The 17,351-nt window shown below is 33.6% G+C and overlaps 1 protein-coding gene across 3 annotated transcripts; it reads right to left on the bottom strand.

Moving 5' to 3' along the window:
- Nucleotides 1-3,136: 3,136 nt before the first annotated feature.
- LOC127870350 (uncharacterized) lies at nt 3,137-16,822 on the bottom strand. Of its 3 annotated transcripts, XM_052412978.1 has the most exons (8): nt 16,719-16,822; nt 14,992-15,065; nt 12,542-12,642; nt 9,634-9,969; nt 6,224-6,394; nt 5,906-5,946; nt 4,416-4,503; nt 3,137-3,929 (listed from the first exon to the last, which is right to left on the bottom strand). In XM_052412978.1, the coding sequence occupies exons 4-8, from the start codon at nt 9,956-9,958 to the stop codon at nt 3,868-3,870; spliced, it is 687 nt and encodes a 228-aa protein (XP_052268938.1). In that variant the 5' UTR covers nt 9,959-9,969; nt 12,542-12,642; nt 14,992-15,065; nt 16,719-16,822; the 3' UTR covers nt 3,137-3,867. The 3 variants fall into 3 exon arrangements, with proteins under 3 accessions (XP_052268938.1, XP_052268935.1, XP_052268936.1); XM_052412975.1 differs by lacking the exon at nt 12,542-12,642; XM_052412976.1 differs by lacking the exons at nt 12,542-12,642; nt 14,992-15,065 and having other exon boundaries at nt 16,719-16,806.
- Nucleotides 16,823-17,351: the final 529 nt, after the last annotated feature.

Genomic DNA, 17,351 nt, shown 5'->3' with positions numbered 1-17,351 from the left:
TTTTGTTAACTTAAACTTAAACAATTTATTTTATCCAGCGATTTTGAGTAAAAGTTCATCTTAACCCGTTCATGCCTAGTAGACTCTTCTCATACTTCTAAACTGGGTAAATTTATTTCCATAATTTGGGATGTCTAGTATATTTATTTCTATATTTAGAATATTTCTTACAGAAATTTCTTTAAGAACAAAGCGCAGACCCTGATGAGACGCCGCATCATGCGGCGTTTCATCTGGGTCTACGCTGTTTGCCAAGGCTTTTTTCTAGACGCTAGGCATAAATGGGTTAAGCATCTTTAAGTTTGAAGCGAGATTATACGATTTTTATATGTTTTAAATTGTAATATATTGATTAAAATATATTACAATAGCTCACATTTGGCTAGTAAAATTATACATTGAAAATTGATTTTTTTTTCATTTGAATATTCTGTCGTTAAAAGTTCACACATCGATAGTTCACAAATGTTTATATTATCCTAAAAGCAAAATAATTATTAGAAAAAATAATAATAAAGTATACATACCACTAAGCGGCGATACTGAATTCAAGGGAAATAACAAGCGGCGATACTGAATTCAAAGGAGAAAACTGCAGAAAAAAAAAACTGCTAAAAGAGTGCAAAATTACCTTCTCAAACGTTCGACCGAAATTTCGCGTGCAACGTTGCAGAAACGTTCGGAAGTGGTTACCAGAATGCATCGTTTCTGAAACGTCATTGCAACGTTATTATGAAACGTCCGGGGAATGTTTTGTAAGCAACGTTATGGCAAAGTTCGGTAATGGTTGCCGACATTGCGACCTAAATATTACGTTTCAGCAACGTTCGTAAAACGTTAGATGCCCACTGGGAAATGGCGTAATCAAAATAAATGAGTAAACGACGGACTGAAGTGACTATCAGAAACGTTTCATATACATGTTAAAGGGAGTTGCATACAAATCCGTTATAAAAATGAACATTTATTTCATATTGATTTTGAACTTGTATTAAAATGCCTTACAGTGAATCCGGTGGCTATCCATATATGATATGTATTTTAATGCAAATGACACATCTATATCATTATGGGTTTTTTTTATTAAAAATGTTTAGATCTTTGTTTTCTTGTGTTATTTAAAACAAGACACCGATTCTTTTTATAATGTCCCCGGATCGAATGATCGGGGATATATTGTTTTTGGTCTGTCTTTCTGTCTGTCATTCTGTCATTCTGTCCCAAAACTTTAACCTTACAGTAAAGTTATACAATAACGTTTGATTTATTGAACATAGCAACTTGATATTTGGCATGCATGTGTATCTCATGGAGCTGAACATTTTGTGTGGTAAAAGGTCAAAGTCACTCTTCAAGGTCAAAGGTAAAAAAGTGGCGCATTAGGGGGCATTGTGTTTCTGACAAACACATCTCTTTTTATGCCCCTGGATCGAATGATCGGGGGTATATTGTTTTTGGCCTGTATTTCTGTCTGTCATTCTGTCATTCTGTCCCAAAACTTTAACGTTACAGTAAAGTTTTGCAATAACTTTTGAAATATTGAACATAGCAACTTGATATTTGGCATGCATTTGTATCTCATGGAGCTGCACATTTTGAGTGGTGAAAGCTCAATGTCAAGGTCATCCTTCAAGGTCAAAGGTAAAACAAGCGGCGCATTAGGGGGCATTGTGTTTCTAACAAACACATCTCCTGTTTATATATAAATCAAATTTTGATTGTAACCATAATTTAATATTGGCCTAATTTTGTAGTATCATTAACAGATAGTCTGATATGCATTTTAGTTCATGTATTTTAAATGCGAACCAGTTACTTTTCACTATAGAAAAATAAAATGTTGGTATTACGGTGCTGTTCACGAACATTCAAATGGAATGTATTAAGCATATTATGCAATTGTTAATTTATAACAAGATGGACCTTGTATATTCATTGCAAGGTTCACATTTTTCCCCGTATCAATATAAAATTTATTAGAAATGTTGTTGTTGTTGTTGTTGTACTATAAGCCGTACATTTTACACCTTAAGTCGCTAAAGATGATAAACCGCGTTGCAATTAACTGTTTGTTGATTTTGCTTTAGTTAAAACAATATATAAGTTTACAATGTATAATGATTTCTGTTGTTAAAGGGGCTTTACACAGATTTTGGCATGTTTTGAAGTTTGTCATTAAATGCTTTTTATTGATAAATGTAAACATTGGAGCTGAAACGCTCCAGTAAAAATCAAGAATAAAATAAACAAAGGGAAAAAAGTTACCCTCGGCAGGGCTCGAGCCACTGACCCCTGGAGTCCTGGAGTTAAAACTCTAACAACTAGACCGCTCGGCCATCCTGCCAAGTATGTATGATAGACGTATTTTATACTTTATATAAGCAGTCTTCGTAGTTTACCAAAATATAACGACAACAACAGAACTCTCCAAATTATTCAATCGTTTTGCGTTGCAACGCTTTATAATTTTCAGGTTTTTAAATCGTCGAAAGATGCATGCATTGGCTATTTTAGAGCATGGTAAATGTTTAGTATTACTGACCTCACAAATATCATAACTAAAACAAAAATTTGCGAATCTGAAACAATTTTTTTGTTTGTCAATTTACCAAAGCGTGAATAGGCCCCTTAATAGGTTAGTCATATTCATTTGTTTGTAGTAATCACGAAGCTACCATTAACACAAATTACCATTGCGATATGCTTATGTTCCCAAGATACTGGGAACAGTTTCATTTAGGACGTTTTAACCATGTTCTAAATATCAAATGACAGATGAAAAGTTACTATGACAAATGCCGTCAGTTAAATAACGAGTTGAATGATTTATGTTGTTCACACATGTGAACAATTACCTGTGATATAACAATTCGCCTCTTACTAAAATGAGTATGACTTTTTGGTGTTGTTTGCTTCTGTCGTGTTGTTCTTGAAAATTAATTCTTCTCTATTTGTTAGCGATAACAGCAGTCTCCGAGGCAAGTGTGAACATTCGTTCACAAAGTTTGCATAACGGCGGATCGCATAATACGGAAGTATTGCATTATTGCCAATAAGGCACATCTAAAGTATTGCTTTATATTAAGGATCAACTTCATTTAGCTGAAATAAATTGAACTCGGTGAATATCTCATTTTTTATTACTATAATAGTAGACAATTTGAATTATAAAATTAAACAATTCAAAAGAAAATAAAAGCATAGCATTATATGTCATCGCAATAAACGTAAATAGTTTTCTAAAAAGAATAACGTATGTATATTTAATTGTAGCGCATCTCGTCTAATGACATACACTTACAACAAACAATACTTTTACATAGAACTGCACTCATTTATTGCATCATAAATCTAAAGAACGTGTTTACACGACTACGCGTAAAATATTACAACGTGGTTTACCATAATTTAGATGCTGGTATTTCGCATATACTTTTCAGACGTGGATTGGTGGGAGTCCATGTCAGACGTTGACGAACAGTTAATTATTGAATCCTTTATAATCAACCGTAACGATGTGAAGATCATTTCAATAAGTCATCAATTAATTGGCATATGCGTACTTGTTGTTTGGCTTCGTTTTATTTTCTATGATTCTTCTATCCGGACGTAATAACATGGTTAGGATAATACGAATATCTATTATGTACTGGACAATTAATTATGTCTTTTCTTTAACTGCACTGTTTTTTTCCGTTTTCTTTCAGATGAACAAGCCGTTAATTCAAAAAATGTTCTTATGGATTAATTATTTTACAATTTTGCATTATTACCAGCGTTGTGTAAGTAATTGTTACAACACATACAGCTTACTTATAGATATACAAAAATGCTTCAATAGACAATGGATGGACTGAAGACACAATATCAACATGTTGTTTCATTGTCTTCGAAATTATTCTTCAAACAGTATTTCTTCTTGAGTTTTTCTGAAAATAGGCAAATGAATGTTTAGCAATTAGCAGTGCATCAATGTATCAATACACTTAAAGTATGTGTTAGAATAAGACATACATATTAATCTGTATACGTGTACATATTTATATTTATTAGAGTGTCATACTTATATAAAGTAAGAAAAAATCATAATCTATGAAATGTATGTAATTGTATGTAAACTATGTACGTACGCACGCACACGCGTACGTACGTGAGTATGTATGTATGTATATATATATATATATATATATATATATATGTATATATATATATATATATATATATATATATCGATGTATGTGTGTATGTATGTATGTATGTCAGTATGTATGTATATGCATCTCTGTGCATACCATTTTTGCTGTAATAAATGAAGTTTGTAAATATTGTTTCTTCGAACTTGACAAAAAGCAATTGACCGAAAAGCAATGCCATACGCATATTGGAAGATGGTCATGACTTTTTACTTATCTTACCTACACTCCCCTTTTCAGGCTTAAACGAAAGTTCTCTGCGTATATCAGGATATTTCGTTTTAGGCGTTGTGTCTTGATACGACGTGTCCTTGAATAGCATAACATACATACAAATAACAGAAGGTAAACAATTGCGCAAGATTGCTCGAACATGACATGCGGCGTGGCATGTCAAGGACCACAACGTTGTTTCAAATAACAAGTAGCAAAGTTACTTTAACTTATTATGTTATGTATTTCAATGTAAACAAATCCCACCCACTCCCCGCAACACACACAGGCAGTGAAAATATTGATTCCATGGACTTAATTGAACATTGTGTAGTAGAGGAAAAATATATTATGGTATATGTTTAATATTACGAATAGTTCGCGGACGACTTACGTCTTGCGTCGGGACCACGCACAAGAGACATAAGACAGTCCCAAACTTAACCCTAGCATTCTATAGTTGATATTGACACAAACAAAATAATTTGATTCGAAAGTGTATAATATTTGTCACTTTCTATGTTTCAATTTCTCTACTGTAATACAACGTTGCTAGTTAGAGCATTAAATCGGTATAAACATGTATTGTTTTGCGTTTCTGTCATTAGATGAAAAAGGGAGCATGTATACCAGCTTTGTCTATATGGCAAGTTATAAACAGACAAATGCATGATAGAATATGCATGGTAACACATAAATCAATAATCACTATAAATTTACTTCTACACTAAGCAATAGCGCCACCTATTTTTGTTATTGCTAAATGTTCTGATTTACATTTTCAAGTCTTATTGTCCACTCTTCTATTAAGCGGATTCGTAAGCTTTGTAAACTATTGTTTTTGTGTCATGTACAATTGTTTTGACGATTTTTATACCATTTTTATTATAATGCAAAGAAGTTTGGTTACCATGTAACACGTAATATAGAAGCGTTATAGAAGATAGCTGTTTGAACTTAACCGACATAATTAGATAAAATAAATTTACAAAACGCATTTTGAAAAACAAAAGGGAAATTATATTATAATGTCAAGAAAATAGAACCCTAAAAAAGGAATGTTTTCTACAAAAACAAGTTTTTAAAGGTTCCACAAGCTATAATATAATATGACGGTAAGAAGTTTGAATATAATCAAGTGTGTCCTTTATACTATGCATTTATTGATTTAAACATCAATTTCATATTTTGAAATCATATAACAAACAATCGAGACGTCAATAAATCGCATAGAAACATTAACTACCATAATTATTCAAGTTGGTTTGATTCACATATTAATGGCGGCTATCATGTTTTACATTACAAAACATCAATGAATGTATCACAATAAAATGCCGAACTAACAATTATTTACACCATAATGATCTGGAACATTTGGATATATATCTAAAAAATATTTTTTTTATCATAAGCCGGACGGCTTTCTTTACAATATATTTAGTTAAATAGACGTTGAAAAAACAAACGTAAGGTTATTGTGCATATTGTTGTAGTACCTTTTCATCAAGACGCATAAGTTCTTCAGGTGTAACTGTATCTGTAACAAAACACATTTACCAACCTATATTCAATATTAATTTTCAATGCTTTGCTATAGTTTAAAAAAGCTGTTTGTGTGTGGGTGTTCAGTGGTGAGCGTATGCGTGCGTGTGTATGTGTGTGTTTGCGTTAAATGAAGTGCAAAACATATTAATTAATATTGTGTTATAGTTAAACAATACAAGCACATGTTATAACCCATCATCATTTTGCCCATCGATCGAACATATCATACTTATATAAACCAATAAACTTATTGTGAAACCAGTGCATACCTGAACTATCGCCTTTGTTCTTGCATTTCATGCGTATAATCCAGACACAAACACCCACCCATGTGAAGAACAGTACTGAGCCAAGACTTATACTTATTATTATACAATCCTTTACTTCCGTTTTAGTATGCTCTTCATCATTGTTCAAAGCCGGCGCAACATGAGCAGAACCTGAAAGTAGACACACACATAAACATCATCAACAGCGTTGCTACTAAGTTAAGGAATCTGACAACATATAAATTTTATTTTGTCAGCTCTTGAAAATTCGATATAGTGTTTTAACTAAATGTCCTTTAACTCTTAATTATTAAATTACCACAATAATATCAAATTACGTTCTTAAAAAGTCCTTCCCTCATCCGCAAACAACACACACATAGTGCACCCTTTATGAATATTATAACGATACAATTATTACAAACGCAAGGACAATAAGTTTTAATTAAACCGCATGTGTTGAAAGAACTCATGTGAACAAAACGCTAGGAATGTTAAACTACTCAAGACTAATATGAACGATTTTTTTACGAAATAACAAACGGCAATAGAATTGTATTTATTATAATTCATTGTACAGTATTTACGCACAATATTGTCGAGTATTTTCTCAAAATAAGCATTCACCAACTAGATGTCTGCTTTTGATTATTATTGGAGTTAAAAAAATAATTTAAAACTAAAAATGGCGCGACAGAGGCCGACGCATATCCCCACGCCGCATGTTTGACCCAGGGGCGCCCCAGGGTTGGTAATGGGGCCATGCATTGTTGAGATTTACCGTATTGTCATAAGACATTTTCAGTATAAATTTGAAGTAATTCGGTGTAGAAATGAAGAAGTAAGTGTAAAATCTATACCCTTATTTCTCCTCCTCGTCCTGCTCTCCTAACAAATCTAATACTGAATCAACTTCAATGAAGTCCATTATGCACATGTCATTCTAATTGGAATGACTTATGAGGTGGCTGAACATGCTCTCTTATAGCCAATCTTCTTGCTTCTGTTTTGGAAATGTTGTGTTTTGAGGTTAAATGGTTGACTAAATAGTAGCGTATAAGAAATTGTCTATCGCACTCCTGTACACAACAATGAAAATGTTGAATTCCATGTCTGTCTTTGATGTGCCTGTTCAAAGTCCATCTTGCTTTAAATTGTTTCTCACATTTTCCCACTTGAACATTTTGACAGATTTTCAGTAATGAGTCTTAAAGTGTAATTGAACAAATTGAACGTTTCAGCCCTTTTATAGATTCTTGAGGCTCTATTCCATTAGTCTCTCACGTTTTTTATGCTTGACTGCATTCTATCTCTTCTCTAATATATAGGTGTCCCTTTGCGCCAATATTTTATAATCCCATGTATGAACATTAGATGGATGAGCTCAACTATTTCACAGATGAGTGAATACAAACAAATGACCACTAAATACATCTCTGCGCCACTACTGTGTAACTCTATATGTGTTTTCAATACACAACCATCATTGTTGAAAAATTCCTTTGTCCGATGAAAATGCTTGCAATTCTTCTGATTGGGTAGATAACCACAGATAAGATTTAAAAATCTAAACGCGGACCCTAAGTTCAAGGTCAATGTCACAGTATTAAACAAAAGATGTGTTCGTCAGAAACACAATGCCCCCTATTGCGCCGCTTTGAATTTTTTTGTTGACCTTTGACCTTGAAGGATGACCTTGACCTTGAACTTCTACCACTCAAAATGTGCAGCTTCATGAGATACACATGCATGCCAAATATCAAGTTTCTATCTTCAATAATGCAAAAGTTATGGCCAATGTTAAAGTTTTTTTTCGGACGGACGGACAGACTGACATACACACATACACACATACTGACATACTGGCGGACAGTTCAACTGCTATATGCCACCCTACCGGGGGCATAAATATTTCATGCGCATGGAAAGGTCTTGTCCAGATACACGTGCGTACCAAATATGAAAGCAATACCTAAAGGGACACAGCAGGTATGAGCCTTTTTCGAATCGCAGTCGCAGATTTCGAAACCTGAACGCTGACCTCAAGTTCAAGGTCAAGGTAACAGGGGTCAAACATTTTATGCGCATGGAAAGGTGTTGTCCAGATACACATGCATACCAAATATGAAAGCAATATCTGAAAGGACACAGCAGTTATGAGCCTTTTTCGAATCGCGGTCGCAGATTTCAAAACCTGAAAACTGGCCCCAAGTTCAAGGTCAAGGTCACAGGGGAAAAAAAGTTTATGCCATAGAGTATTGTCCAGATATACATGCATACCAAATATGAAAGCAATATCTGAAGGGACACAGTAGATATGAGCCTTTTTCGAATCGCGGTCGCAGATTTCGAAACCAGAAAACTGACCACAAGTTCAAGGTCATGGTCATTAAGGTAAAATATGTTGTGCCCATGGATAGGTGTTGTCTGGATACACACGCATACCAAATATGAAAGCAATATCTGAAGGGACACAGTAGTTATAAGCCTTTATCGAATCGCGGTCGCAGATTTTGAAACCTGAAAACTGACCCCAAGTTCAAGGTCAATGTCACAGGGGTATAAAAGTGTATGCGCATGGAAAGGTGTTGTTCAGATACACATGCATACCAAATATGAAAGCAATATCTGAAGGGACACAGCAGTTCTGAGCCTTTTTCGAATCGCAGTCGCAGATTTCGAAACCTGAAAACTGACCCCAAGTTCAAGGTCATGGTCACAGGGGTCAACATTTTTGTGCGCATGGAAAGGTGTTGTCCAGATACACATGCATACTAAATATGAAAGCAATATCTGAAGGGACACAGTAGTTCTGAGTCTTTTTCGAATCGCGGTCGCAGATTTCGAAACCTAAAAACTGACCCAAAGTTCAAGGTCAAGGTCACAGGGGTCGAAAATTTTATGCGCATGGATAGGTGTTGTCTAGATACACATGTATACCAAATATGAAATCAATATCTGAAGGGACACAGTAGTTATGAGCCTTTTTCGAATCGCGGGCAAAGGAAAATCTCTGACCCGGCCCCGCCCCAACCCCCATAACTTTTGACCCAAGAGTCAGATCAAAATTCAGTCACTGTCACCGTCGCACATATGCCCATAGCTACCATGTGTGTCAGTTTCAAGGTTCTAGTGCTAATAGTGTAGGAGGAGCAGGTTGCCAGGACGGACGGAGACGGACAGACGGACATCACCACAATATCCACACTTTTTCTCCGAAAAGCGTGGGGATAAAATGCCGTGTTGATTGACATGTACATGTCTTTATCATCAAGGTTAAGAACGCTATAAACTTAATGCAGTATGCCAATATTTGTATTGATGAATTAATGTTAAAACGAGGAAATAGTTTACATCACAATATGGTATTGATTGAATAAGGACAAATAATATATTATTCCGTCACATACCATTAGTGCACAAAACCTCCTGACTAACAGATTGTGTTTTATTGAACAACACTGCACAACGATATGTTCCACAGTCGAGCTCATCGAATTGTCTTATATTCAGAACACATGATTGAGTCACAGTGTACTGTTCTTTTAATCTTGATGACATAAGCTGGGGCTCAACATCAAACTGGCATTCTGCTATATTTTCGTAATCAGTAGAATTTACGAAGGCAAACTGGATAACTATTCCGTTGACGTCGTTGTGGCAGGTTACAGGAACGTCCTCTCCAAACGCGAAATTGCTTCCTGCGTTGACCATTATGCTTAATCCTTGAACCATATGACTTTTTCCTGAAATAAAGCTCATTTATTTCATTAAGGACGTACTGTGTTATAAGGGTGTATTATTAATTAAACGAACGGTTCGGATAATAATTTATCTCAAAAATGCGTCATATTGTTACTTAATAAAGTTTCATTAAATATACAGCAAAAGTTTAAGCGACAAATATATATGCATTAATAAATGCATATATTACACATTATTTAAGAAACACGAATGGAGTGATGTTTTTTCATCATAAATATAAATTATGAATTTACTGTGTGTTTGCCTACAGTGGTGTTTGTAAATAGTTTGGTTATGTACATTCAGAACAGCTCATAAGAACACTCCATTATTTGATGTATTTGACCTGGAAATTGTGATAGGGCAACTGCATGGTTTTGGATGGACAAATGTTCGTTGGAAGTGTTGACAGCAGATATGATGTTACTGAATAATTGGAATTTGTTTATAACTCAGATAGAGATGACTGGGGAGTTGCAGTGGAACAGCTTGTCAACTTTTTTCAACTTCTTTGTTGTGTTTGTTCTGCAATTTTGCTTAAATGGACTGAACGTTTTATAGGTCCTTTTCATTATTTCAGTAGATGTAATACTTGAATCTCTTAAATTCGTCTTAAAGTGTTTTATGGCAAAAAAAGATCACTGATATACTTTTTTTGCTTTATTGAAACCGGTATCGAGTACAATTGTTTTCAAAATATACGTTTTCTTTGCCTTTGCCTAAAAAATAACTGATCCGAACTCTCAATTCTATGTTAAATGTGCAGGCCTCGAGCTGCTCAGCCTTATCGAAAACCGAGATTGAAAAACAGTATGCGGAACACATTAAGATGTGATAACGATAATATTGTTTAATCACAAATGGTTTTTGGGTTGGTTTGTTTGTTAGACAAATAGCAATTCGAAAGATACATAGAACAATATACATTATATTTATTATTGCATTACAATTTTGCTGACATTTTTAAAATTTCATACCATATTTTCCGTTTAAACAGTGAAAATATAGCGTTATATCAGACATATATGAATGTGGCGTTGATGTTGGTCTAATTGGTGATAAGAAGATTATACGTGAAATCATCCTCGCCTCAAAGCCATAACATTTAGGTAAAACAAACACTCTCGAACACGTTTTAATCCATTGTGTTACTGTGAATCACTGTACTCTGAGAATAATTAAAGATTATCCAAACGTTGACCAAAACAACCCGTCTTGCAATTAACAAGTTTTGCAATAACTGTATTGCAAAACGGATTGGAGTGTATTATTGCCATGTGAAATTTGTATAGCAATCCGTTTTGCAATAAACACGTTTTGCTATAAGATCATCACAGATGCATTTGCAATAATTACATTGAAAACCGATTGTGAGTATTTTAATTCAATGTGAACTTTTTATAACAACCCGTTGTGCAATATACTCATTGCACATGTACTTTATGATTCACATTTATTGGAAATGTGAAAACAAAGCCTACAGAAATGTCGTAATTAGGGATTGCCTTTTCAAAAATAATACATAAGTATAACTGACGACCAAAAAATAAATTATCCCTAACGTGTAAGATATTAATTTTTTTAACAATTGTATAATGTAAAAACGATACCAACAAGCGATATGTTTGTGAAACACTATGACCCCATATATTTGACCTTTGACCTTGAAGGATGACCTTGAGCTTGACCTTTCACCACTCAAAATGTGCGGCTCCATGAGATACACATGCATGCTAAAAAAGTTGCTTCAATAATGCAACCAAAAGTGTACAGTAAATGAGCGATTTTGACCCATATATTTGACCTTTGACCTTGAAGGATGACCTTGACCTTTCACCACTCAAAATGTGCAGCTTTATGAGATACACATGCATGCCAAATATGAAGTTGCTATCTTAAAAATTGCAAAAGGTATGGCAAATGTTAAAGTTTGCACAAACCAACCAACCAACCAACAGACAGGGCAAAAACAATATGTCCCCCACTAAAGTGGTGGAGGACCTAAAAATGAGAAACTAAAAAATTATATACACTAGATAAGAGATATTGAGTTGTATAAATGCTACAGTTTGCTCCAAACAAACTTCTGTGTAATTACTTATTTTTGATGAAGGTCTTATATCGCGCTTTTCGAGCAACTCGCGTTCCTGCAATTGCACGAATTTGCGACCGATTCGAATATTTGCCAATTTTGCATCTCAGTACACTTTATGTTTATCCCATGCATGTGCAGGAAAATAAGTTTTTTTACAATTGTAGCGCAGACAAGATTGATACTATTTAAAACAAAATTGCAGATAAAACACAAACATTTTGCTGCATTTGAATATTTAAATGCACGTTCTCCAATATGAATTTACATCGAATAATACGATTTGTTTAACATTTACACAAGTAATGATTTCACGGCTTTTTTTAATAAAGTGTACATACATATTTCTAAAGCAGTAGCACATACGTATATGGTGTGTTTGTAAGTCAGTAATTGATGTTAAAAGTTGTCAGTTAAACATGAAATAATTGTAATATTAATCCATGTATTATTATACTATCCATATAAACAACAGTGGATACCTGTTTAACCAAATGCAGACTGGTATATATGTGTTTATTGCAGTAAATAATTAAGCATAGGTTTGCGTCCCGCTGGGATTCTGTGTGGTCAACAAGTTCATCTATAAATGGAAGAATTTCTGTTCAAACTTGTTGTGTTGTTTTTTTTTTCAATATCGACTTTGCAAGAAATTAAGACTCAGCAAAAAAATAAATCATTTACAAACGAAAGGTAGTTAAAGCACCTGCGATAAAGGGACACGTTTTAGTTTCGCCAAAAATGCAATTAGAAGTGTAGGTATTTTCCAAGAAAAACAATTTGTTTAGAACACTTATTCAACAATTTAGGAATGGTATATTTTATTCATTTTGATATATATTTTAACTGTTATTGTAAGCTCCATGAGATACACATGCATGCCCAATATCAAGTTGCTATCTTCAATATTGCAAAAGTTATGGCATGTTAAAGTTTGACGCAAACAAACCAACAAACAGACAGCGCAAAAACAATATGCCCCCAAGTATAGACTGGGGGACATAAAAAGACGTCAGTATAATGGCGCGTATAGTTGTTATGAACAGTGTTGAAAACACCTTAATTCATAAGATGGGGTGTTATTTCAATAACGCGTGCATGGAGATGGGAAATGTTTTACCACAATCAATTATGTTTCTGTATGATTTTATTTTCTTGATAACTATTATGCTTAAACTTTTTGTTTCAAAAGCATAGCATGATTCTATATCGTATGAACAAAGCACAAAAAGTGTGGATTTAGCAACAATGTACATGTTTTTTTTTTAAATACAAACTTATTTGTCGTATTTCATTTGATCGGTTAAGTAAACTGGTGTGAAACTTTAAAATTACCTTAAGTGTCCGAAAGAGGTAAAGTATTTCATCTGTTTTTAGCAAATTATATCTATCAAGAAACATTTGAAATTCCATTTGCAGTTATAATGAGCAGTATGTTTCATGTAAATTTTGTTAACTAGAGTTACTTTGTGTTTTTCGAATTCGAAATGACTGTTCAGACCGTATGGTTGAATGGATATTTATTCTTCACACAATATCACTTTTGGTTTTGTATATATTTGTGACGCCGCTGATCAAAATTGTGTTGGAAGTTCTCAACACCAAAACTAACACGGCACTCTGACAATCTTCTGGGTCTATCACGATACCAATCAAGTGGAAAGAAATATATTGCCACTGCTTTAAATTTTGAATAAGCCATACATTAATCGCGTTGTTTATACTAAATCTCTAATGCACAATTTGTTTCAGCGCTATATTAGACCATGGTGTGTCAAAGGGTACGTGTCGTATTCAATAATTACGCCGCGTTTATTACTGATTCAAACCTACGCGGTAGAGCGGTATAGACCTATGTATTGATCTCCAGCCATCTGGTAAACATGACTAAACTAGCTGTACTCGTCATGCTAAGTATATTTGAAAGTACGGATTGCGGATTCAACAGTTTTATAATGAGCGCTCAACAAAGTTACGGTTGCTTGCTCGTTATAATAAAATAAATATCACAACCCATACAGGGTTATATAACTTATAGTCAACCAATCGAAATTTCTCGGTTGACTGCCACCAATGGATCGATCATACGTTGTTTCCCTCTATAGGGATGGGTACGTATATCATGTTAATTAGACAAACCAATGTATTTGAATGTGCTCAAGACGAAAAGTTCATGCATCCAATTTAACGATTATATTTATAAATAAAATATTTCAAACGTTTAACATTAATAAAATTCAACAATGGGGTTAGACGCACCACGCCATATAATTCTTTAACGATGTCAAACTTAGATTAATCTTTGTTGAAAGCCTTAGAAAGTTTGTTTCTGAAGATAAATAATGAAGAATGTTGTTTTTATAGTATATGGTGTGAATTATGGTAATGTTTATTTATTACAATATTTTTACAAAATAATATCGTATTTTAATGAAAATATGGCCTGAAAAATATAATATCAAATGAGCAAACATTACTCTGTATTTTATATTTGTACCAAGATGACAAGCTGCATACTGGGTTCACATCGAGCAATTGCCTTACGGTCAACTTGGCTAACGAGGATGCAAAATAAAGAGCAAATGTAGCTAATGTATTATTGTTGTTTTCTTTCAAATAGAGCCCATTTCGACCACCAATCTAGTTTTGACGATACTGATATATGCATTTACAAAACAGGTCTTGGCCATAATGATGGTGTTCTTTAAGCATAAGCGTGAATGTCCTCACATGCGTTTGCATATACTGGATCGATCAACGAATATGGCTAAACATGTAAATTAAATGCGTTCTAAACCCACTTAAGAGGTGAAGGGAATTATTATATGCAATGAAAATAAGTAAAACACAATTACTAAACCGTTATGTTAAGTCTTAAAAATGTGGCGTGACAGTTAATATTTGTAAAGCAAATAATTTGAAAAGATCTCACCTGTAAAAACAAACGTGAGGAAAACAGCCCAAGTTAATATCAACTGCATGTTCTTTGTTTTCTGTTAATGAAACCTACAACAAATAAACACTGCATAGCTGCAACGTCAAACACATTCACCAACATGAACAATCCTCATGTATCTACATCGCCTCTAGTTAATTTCCCCAGGTTTACATGTCGCAATTGCAATACAGCATACATTGTGTTTCAAATTGGGATTGTGAACATGCTTTACCTGAACACAGTTTACCTGCTGATCTAGGTCTTCTGCGGGTATGTTAACGATTTGCAATGTGTCCTAAAGATAGTTTTGTAAATACGTTTCTTATCATTTAGTTTGCTTTCTGTTATGTTACAAATATGTAATATATGTTCTACCATATTTATATATCACAGAAATAAGCTAATATGCTTATGTCAATACTTCACATTAGTCCACTGAGTGCAGTTTTTAAGTGTGTTCTTTTTCTCGCTAATTTACAAATACGCTTTACAAAACGTTTTAACCGTTTTTAAGAATACTATCAAACCGTCAAATTAACAAAAAACCAACACAAAACACAGAATTGTCCAGAGTGCGACAGATGGTTGCATATGGGTTTGAGTTAGAACACATTACGATGAAAAAGGCCAGATCACGACCTGTTATGTATACTCGATGTAAAAAGATTAATACCAATTTGCTCATTATTGTTTAGTTATTATCTTAATGAATGCCTGAACGCGCTTCATAACAGCGATTATAATGTCGTCAAAATATAGTCCGAAAGGATGCGCATTTATTAATTACTTATTGTATGATTCGTTCATTTCGCCGTTGAATGTACCTTTTTAAGTTTTAACAAATTGACAAAATTGAAAAAAAATGCAAATGTTCGTTTCAGTTATGTGTTTTGCAAGGAAACAGTAAAAATGAACATTAACCATTCTCTAAAATATGTATCACGCGCATCTTTAGACGATTGTATATTTGAAAAATTCTGTTATCGTTATATTTTGACACATTACGGGATTGCTTATATATAGTATAAAATACGTATGGTAACATGTCAGCACGGATGGCCAAGTGGTTTAAGTGCTAGTCTTGGTTTCGTTTTAACTTTTTTTTTCTTACTATCTTTCTGTCTTCTTGTTTTTCTTTCCTTCTTTCTTCCTTGCTTTCTTTCTTTCTTTCTTTCTTTCTTTCTTTCTTTCTTTCTTTCTTTCTTTCTTGTTTATTATCTTTCAATAGTACTTTCTTTTTTTTGTTTGTTTGTTCTTTCTCTCTGATTTTCTTTCTTTTTTTACTTTCTTTCTTTTCACATCTTTAGACGAAAGAATGAAAACAATATTCATATGCCAAAAGAGAAGCTTAATTAATAAGTGTATCGATGCTCACTTACACTTACATAAAATTAATTTCTTAACTCCTAGAAGTTTACTGTGCATCTGCTACAGTCCCAAAACGTCAGGGATAAATAAATAAGGTCGGTATAGGTAAATAATAATACAAATAATGTCTATATGGAGTCTAATGCTATGTGAATTGGAAAAAAACATACTCGTTACGTGTGTTCACTAACGTCAGTGAAACAAAAACGCGAACTTGCACTCGATAAAGAATACATGGAAACAGAAAGTAAACGGCTCACAGTTAGCTATAAAAAGCGTGGCATTTTTATGGTGACACTCATAATATATATGTTGCTAGGCGGTTCTGATAATAATTTTAAAATAAAACTTACCTGAGCTTTGAAAGAAAACAAAATTGTTAAACATAAATGAATATTGAAAGACTTATCCATTACACTTCCGAATTTCTATTTATGTTTTCAGTGATGGAATTTTGAGAGTGGGATTCCACAGCCTCGAAACCATTTGGTTTTTTAGTTTCGTTTTAAGTAAAATTATTAAACAGTATTGGCAACTACATTAAAGCAAAGGTAACACTTACACGAACAATGAAAGCAAATAAAGCTGTTCAACATAGACAAACATAACAAACGGTAACCGTATCACGTTTCGATATTACAGTTTGCTTGGAGGCAATTTTATGTTGAGATTGAGAATCCGCATTTTTCGCATGTTAGCTTTTAAATGTTACTTCATTATGTTTATTAATTTGACGTTAGTTCATAAACATTAACAGACACCTTTAAAGTATGGAAGCGAATTGCTCATCATCCATAAATTTAAGTGCTGCCAACCTCATTTTCTCATAATACAACAAACAATGGAGAGACCATGTATATTTATAGTATAATTTTGTGTAACATGCAAAAGCATGTATGCAGGTTATAACTTTGTTTTCATCATGATACTGAATGGAATAAGAGACTATTTCTTAAATTTGAAAATTGATGCTAGATTCAATTGCG

Source organism: Dreissena polymorpha, chromosome 2 (assembly GCF_020536995.1).
Source record: "Dreissena polymorpha isolate Duluth1 chromosome 2, UMN_Dpol_1.0, whole genome shotgun sequence".
Taxonomy (NCBI): Eukaryota; Metazoa; Mollusca; class Bivalvia; order Myida; family Dreissenidae; genus Dreissena; species Dreissena polymorpha.
Note: the sequence above shows the minus strand (reverse complement) of the source record. Positions and strands in the feature narration are given on the sequence as shown.

What these genes read in the sequence shown, in the direction of transcription:
- LOC127870350 (XM_052412975.1), bottom strand. Translation starts at nt 15,040, where the DNA reads ATGCAGTTGATATTAACTTGGGCTGTTTTCCTCACGTTTGTTTTTACA. An exon ending in GGAGGTTTTGTGCACTAATG is followed by an intron (nt 6,395 to 9,633) that starts GTATGTGACGGA and finishes GTCTACTTTCAG; the next exon opens with GTTCTGCTCATGTTGCGCCG. An exon ending in GCCTGAAAAGGGGAGTGTAG is followed by an intron (nt 3,930 to 4,415) that starts GTAAGATAAGTA and finishes GCCTATTTTCAG; the next exon opens with AAAAACTCAAGAAGAAATAC.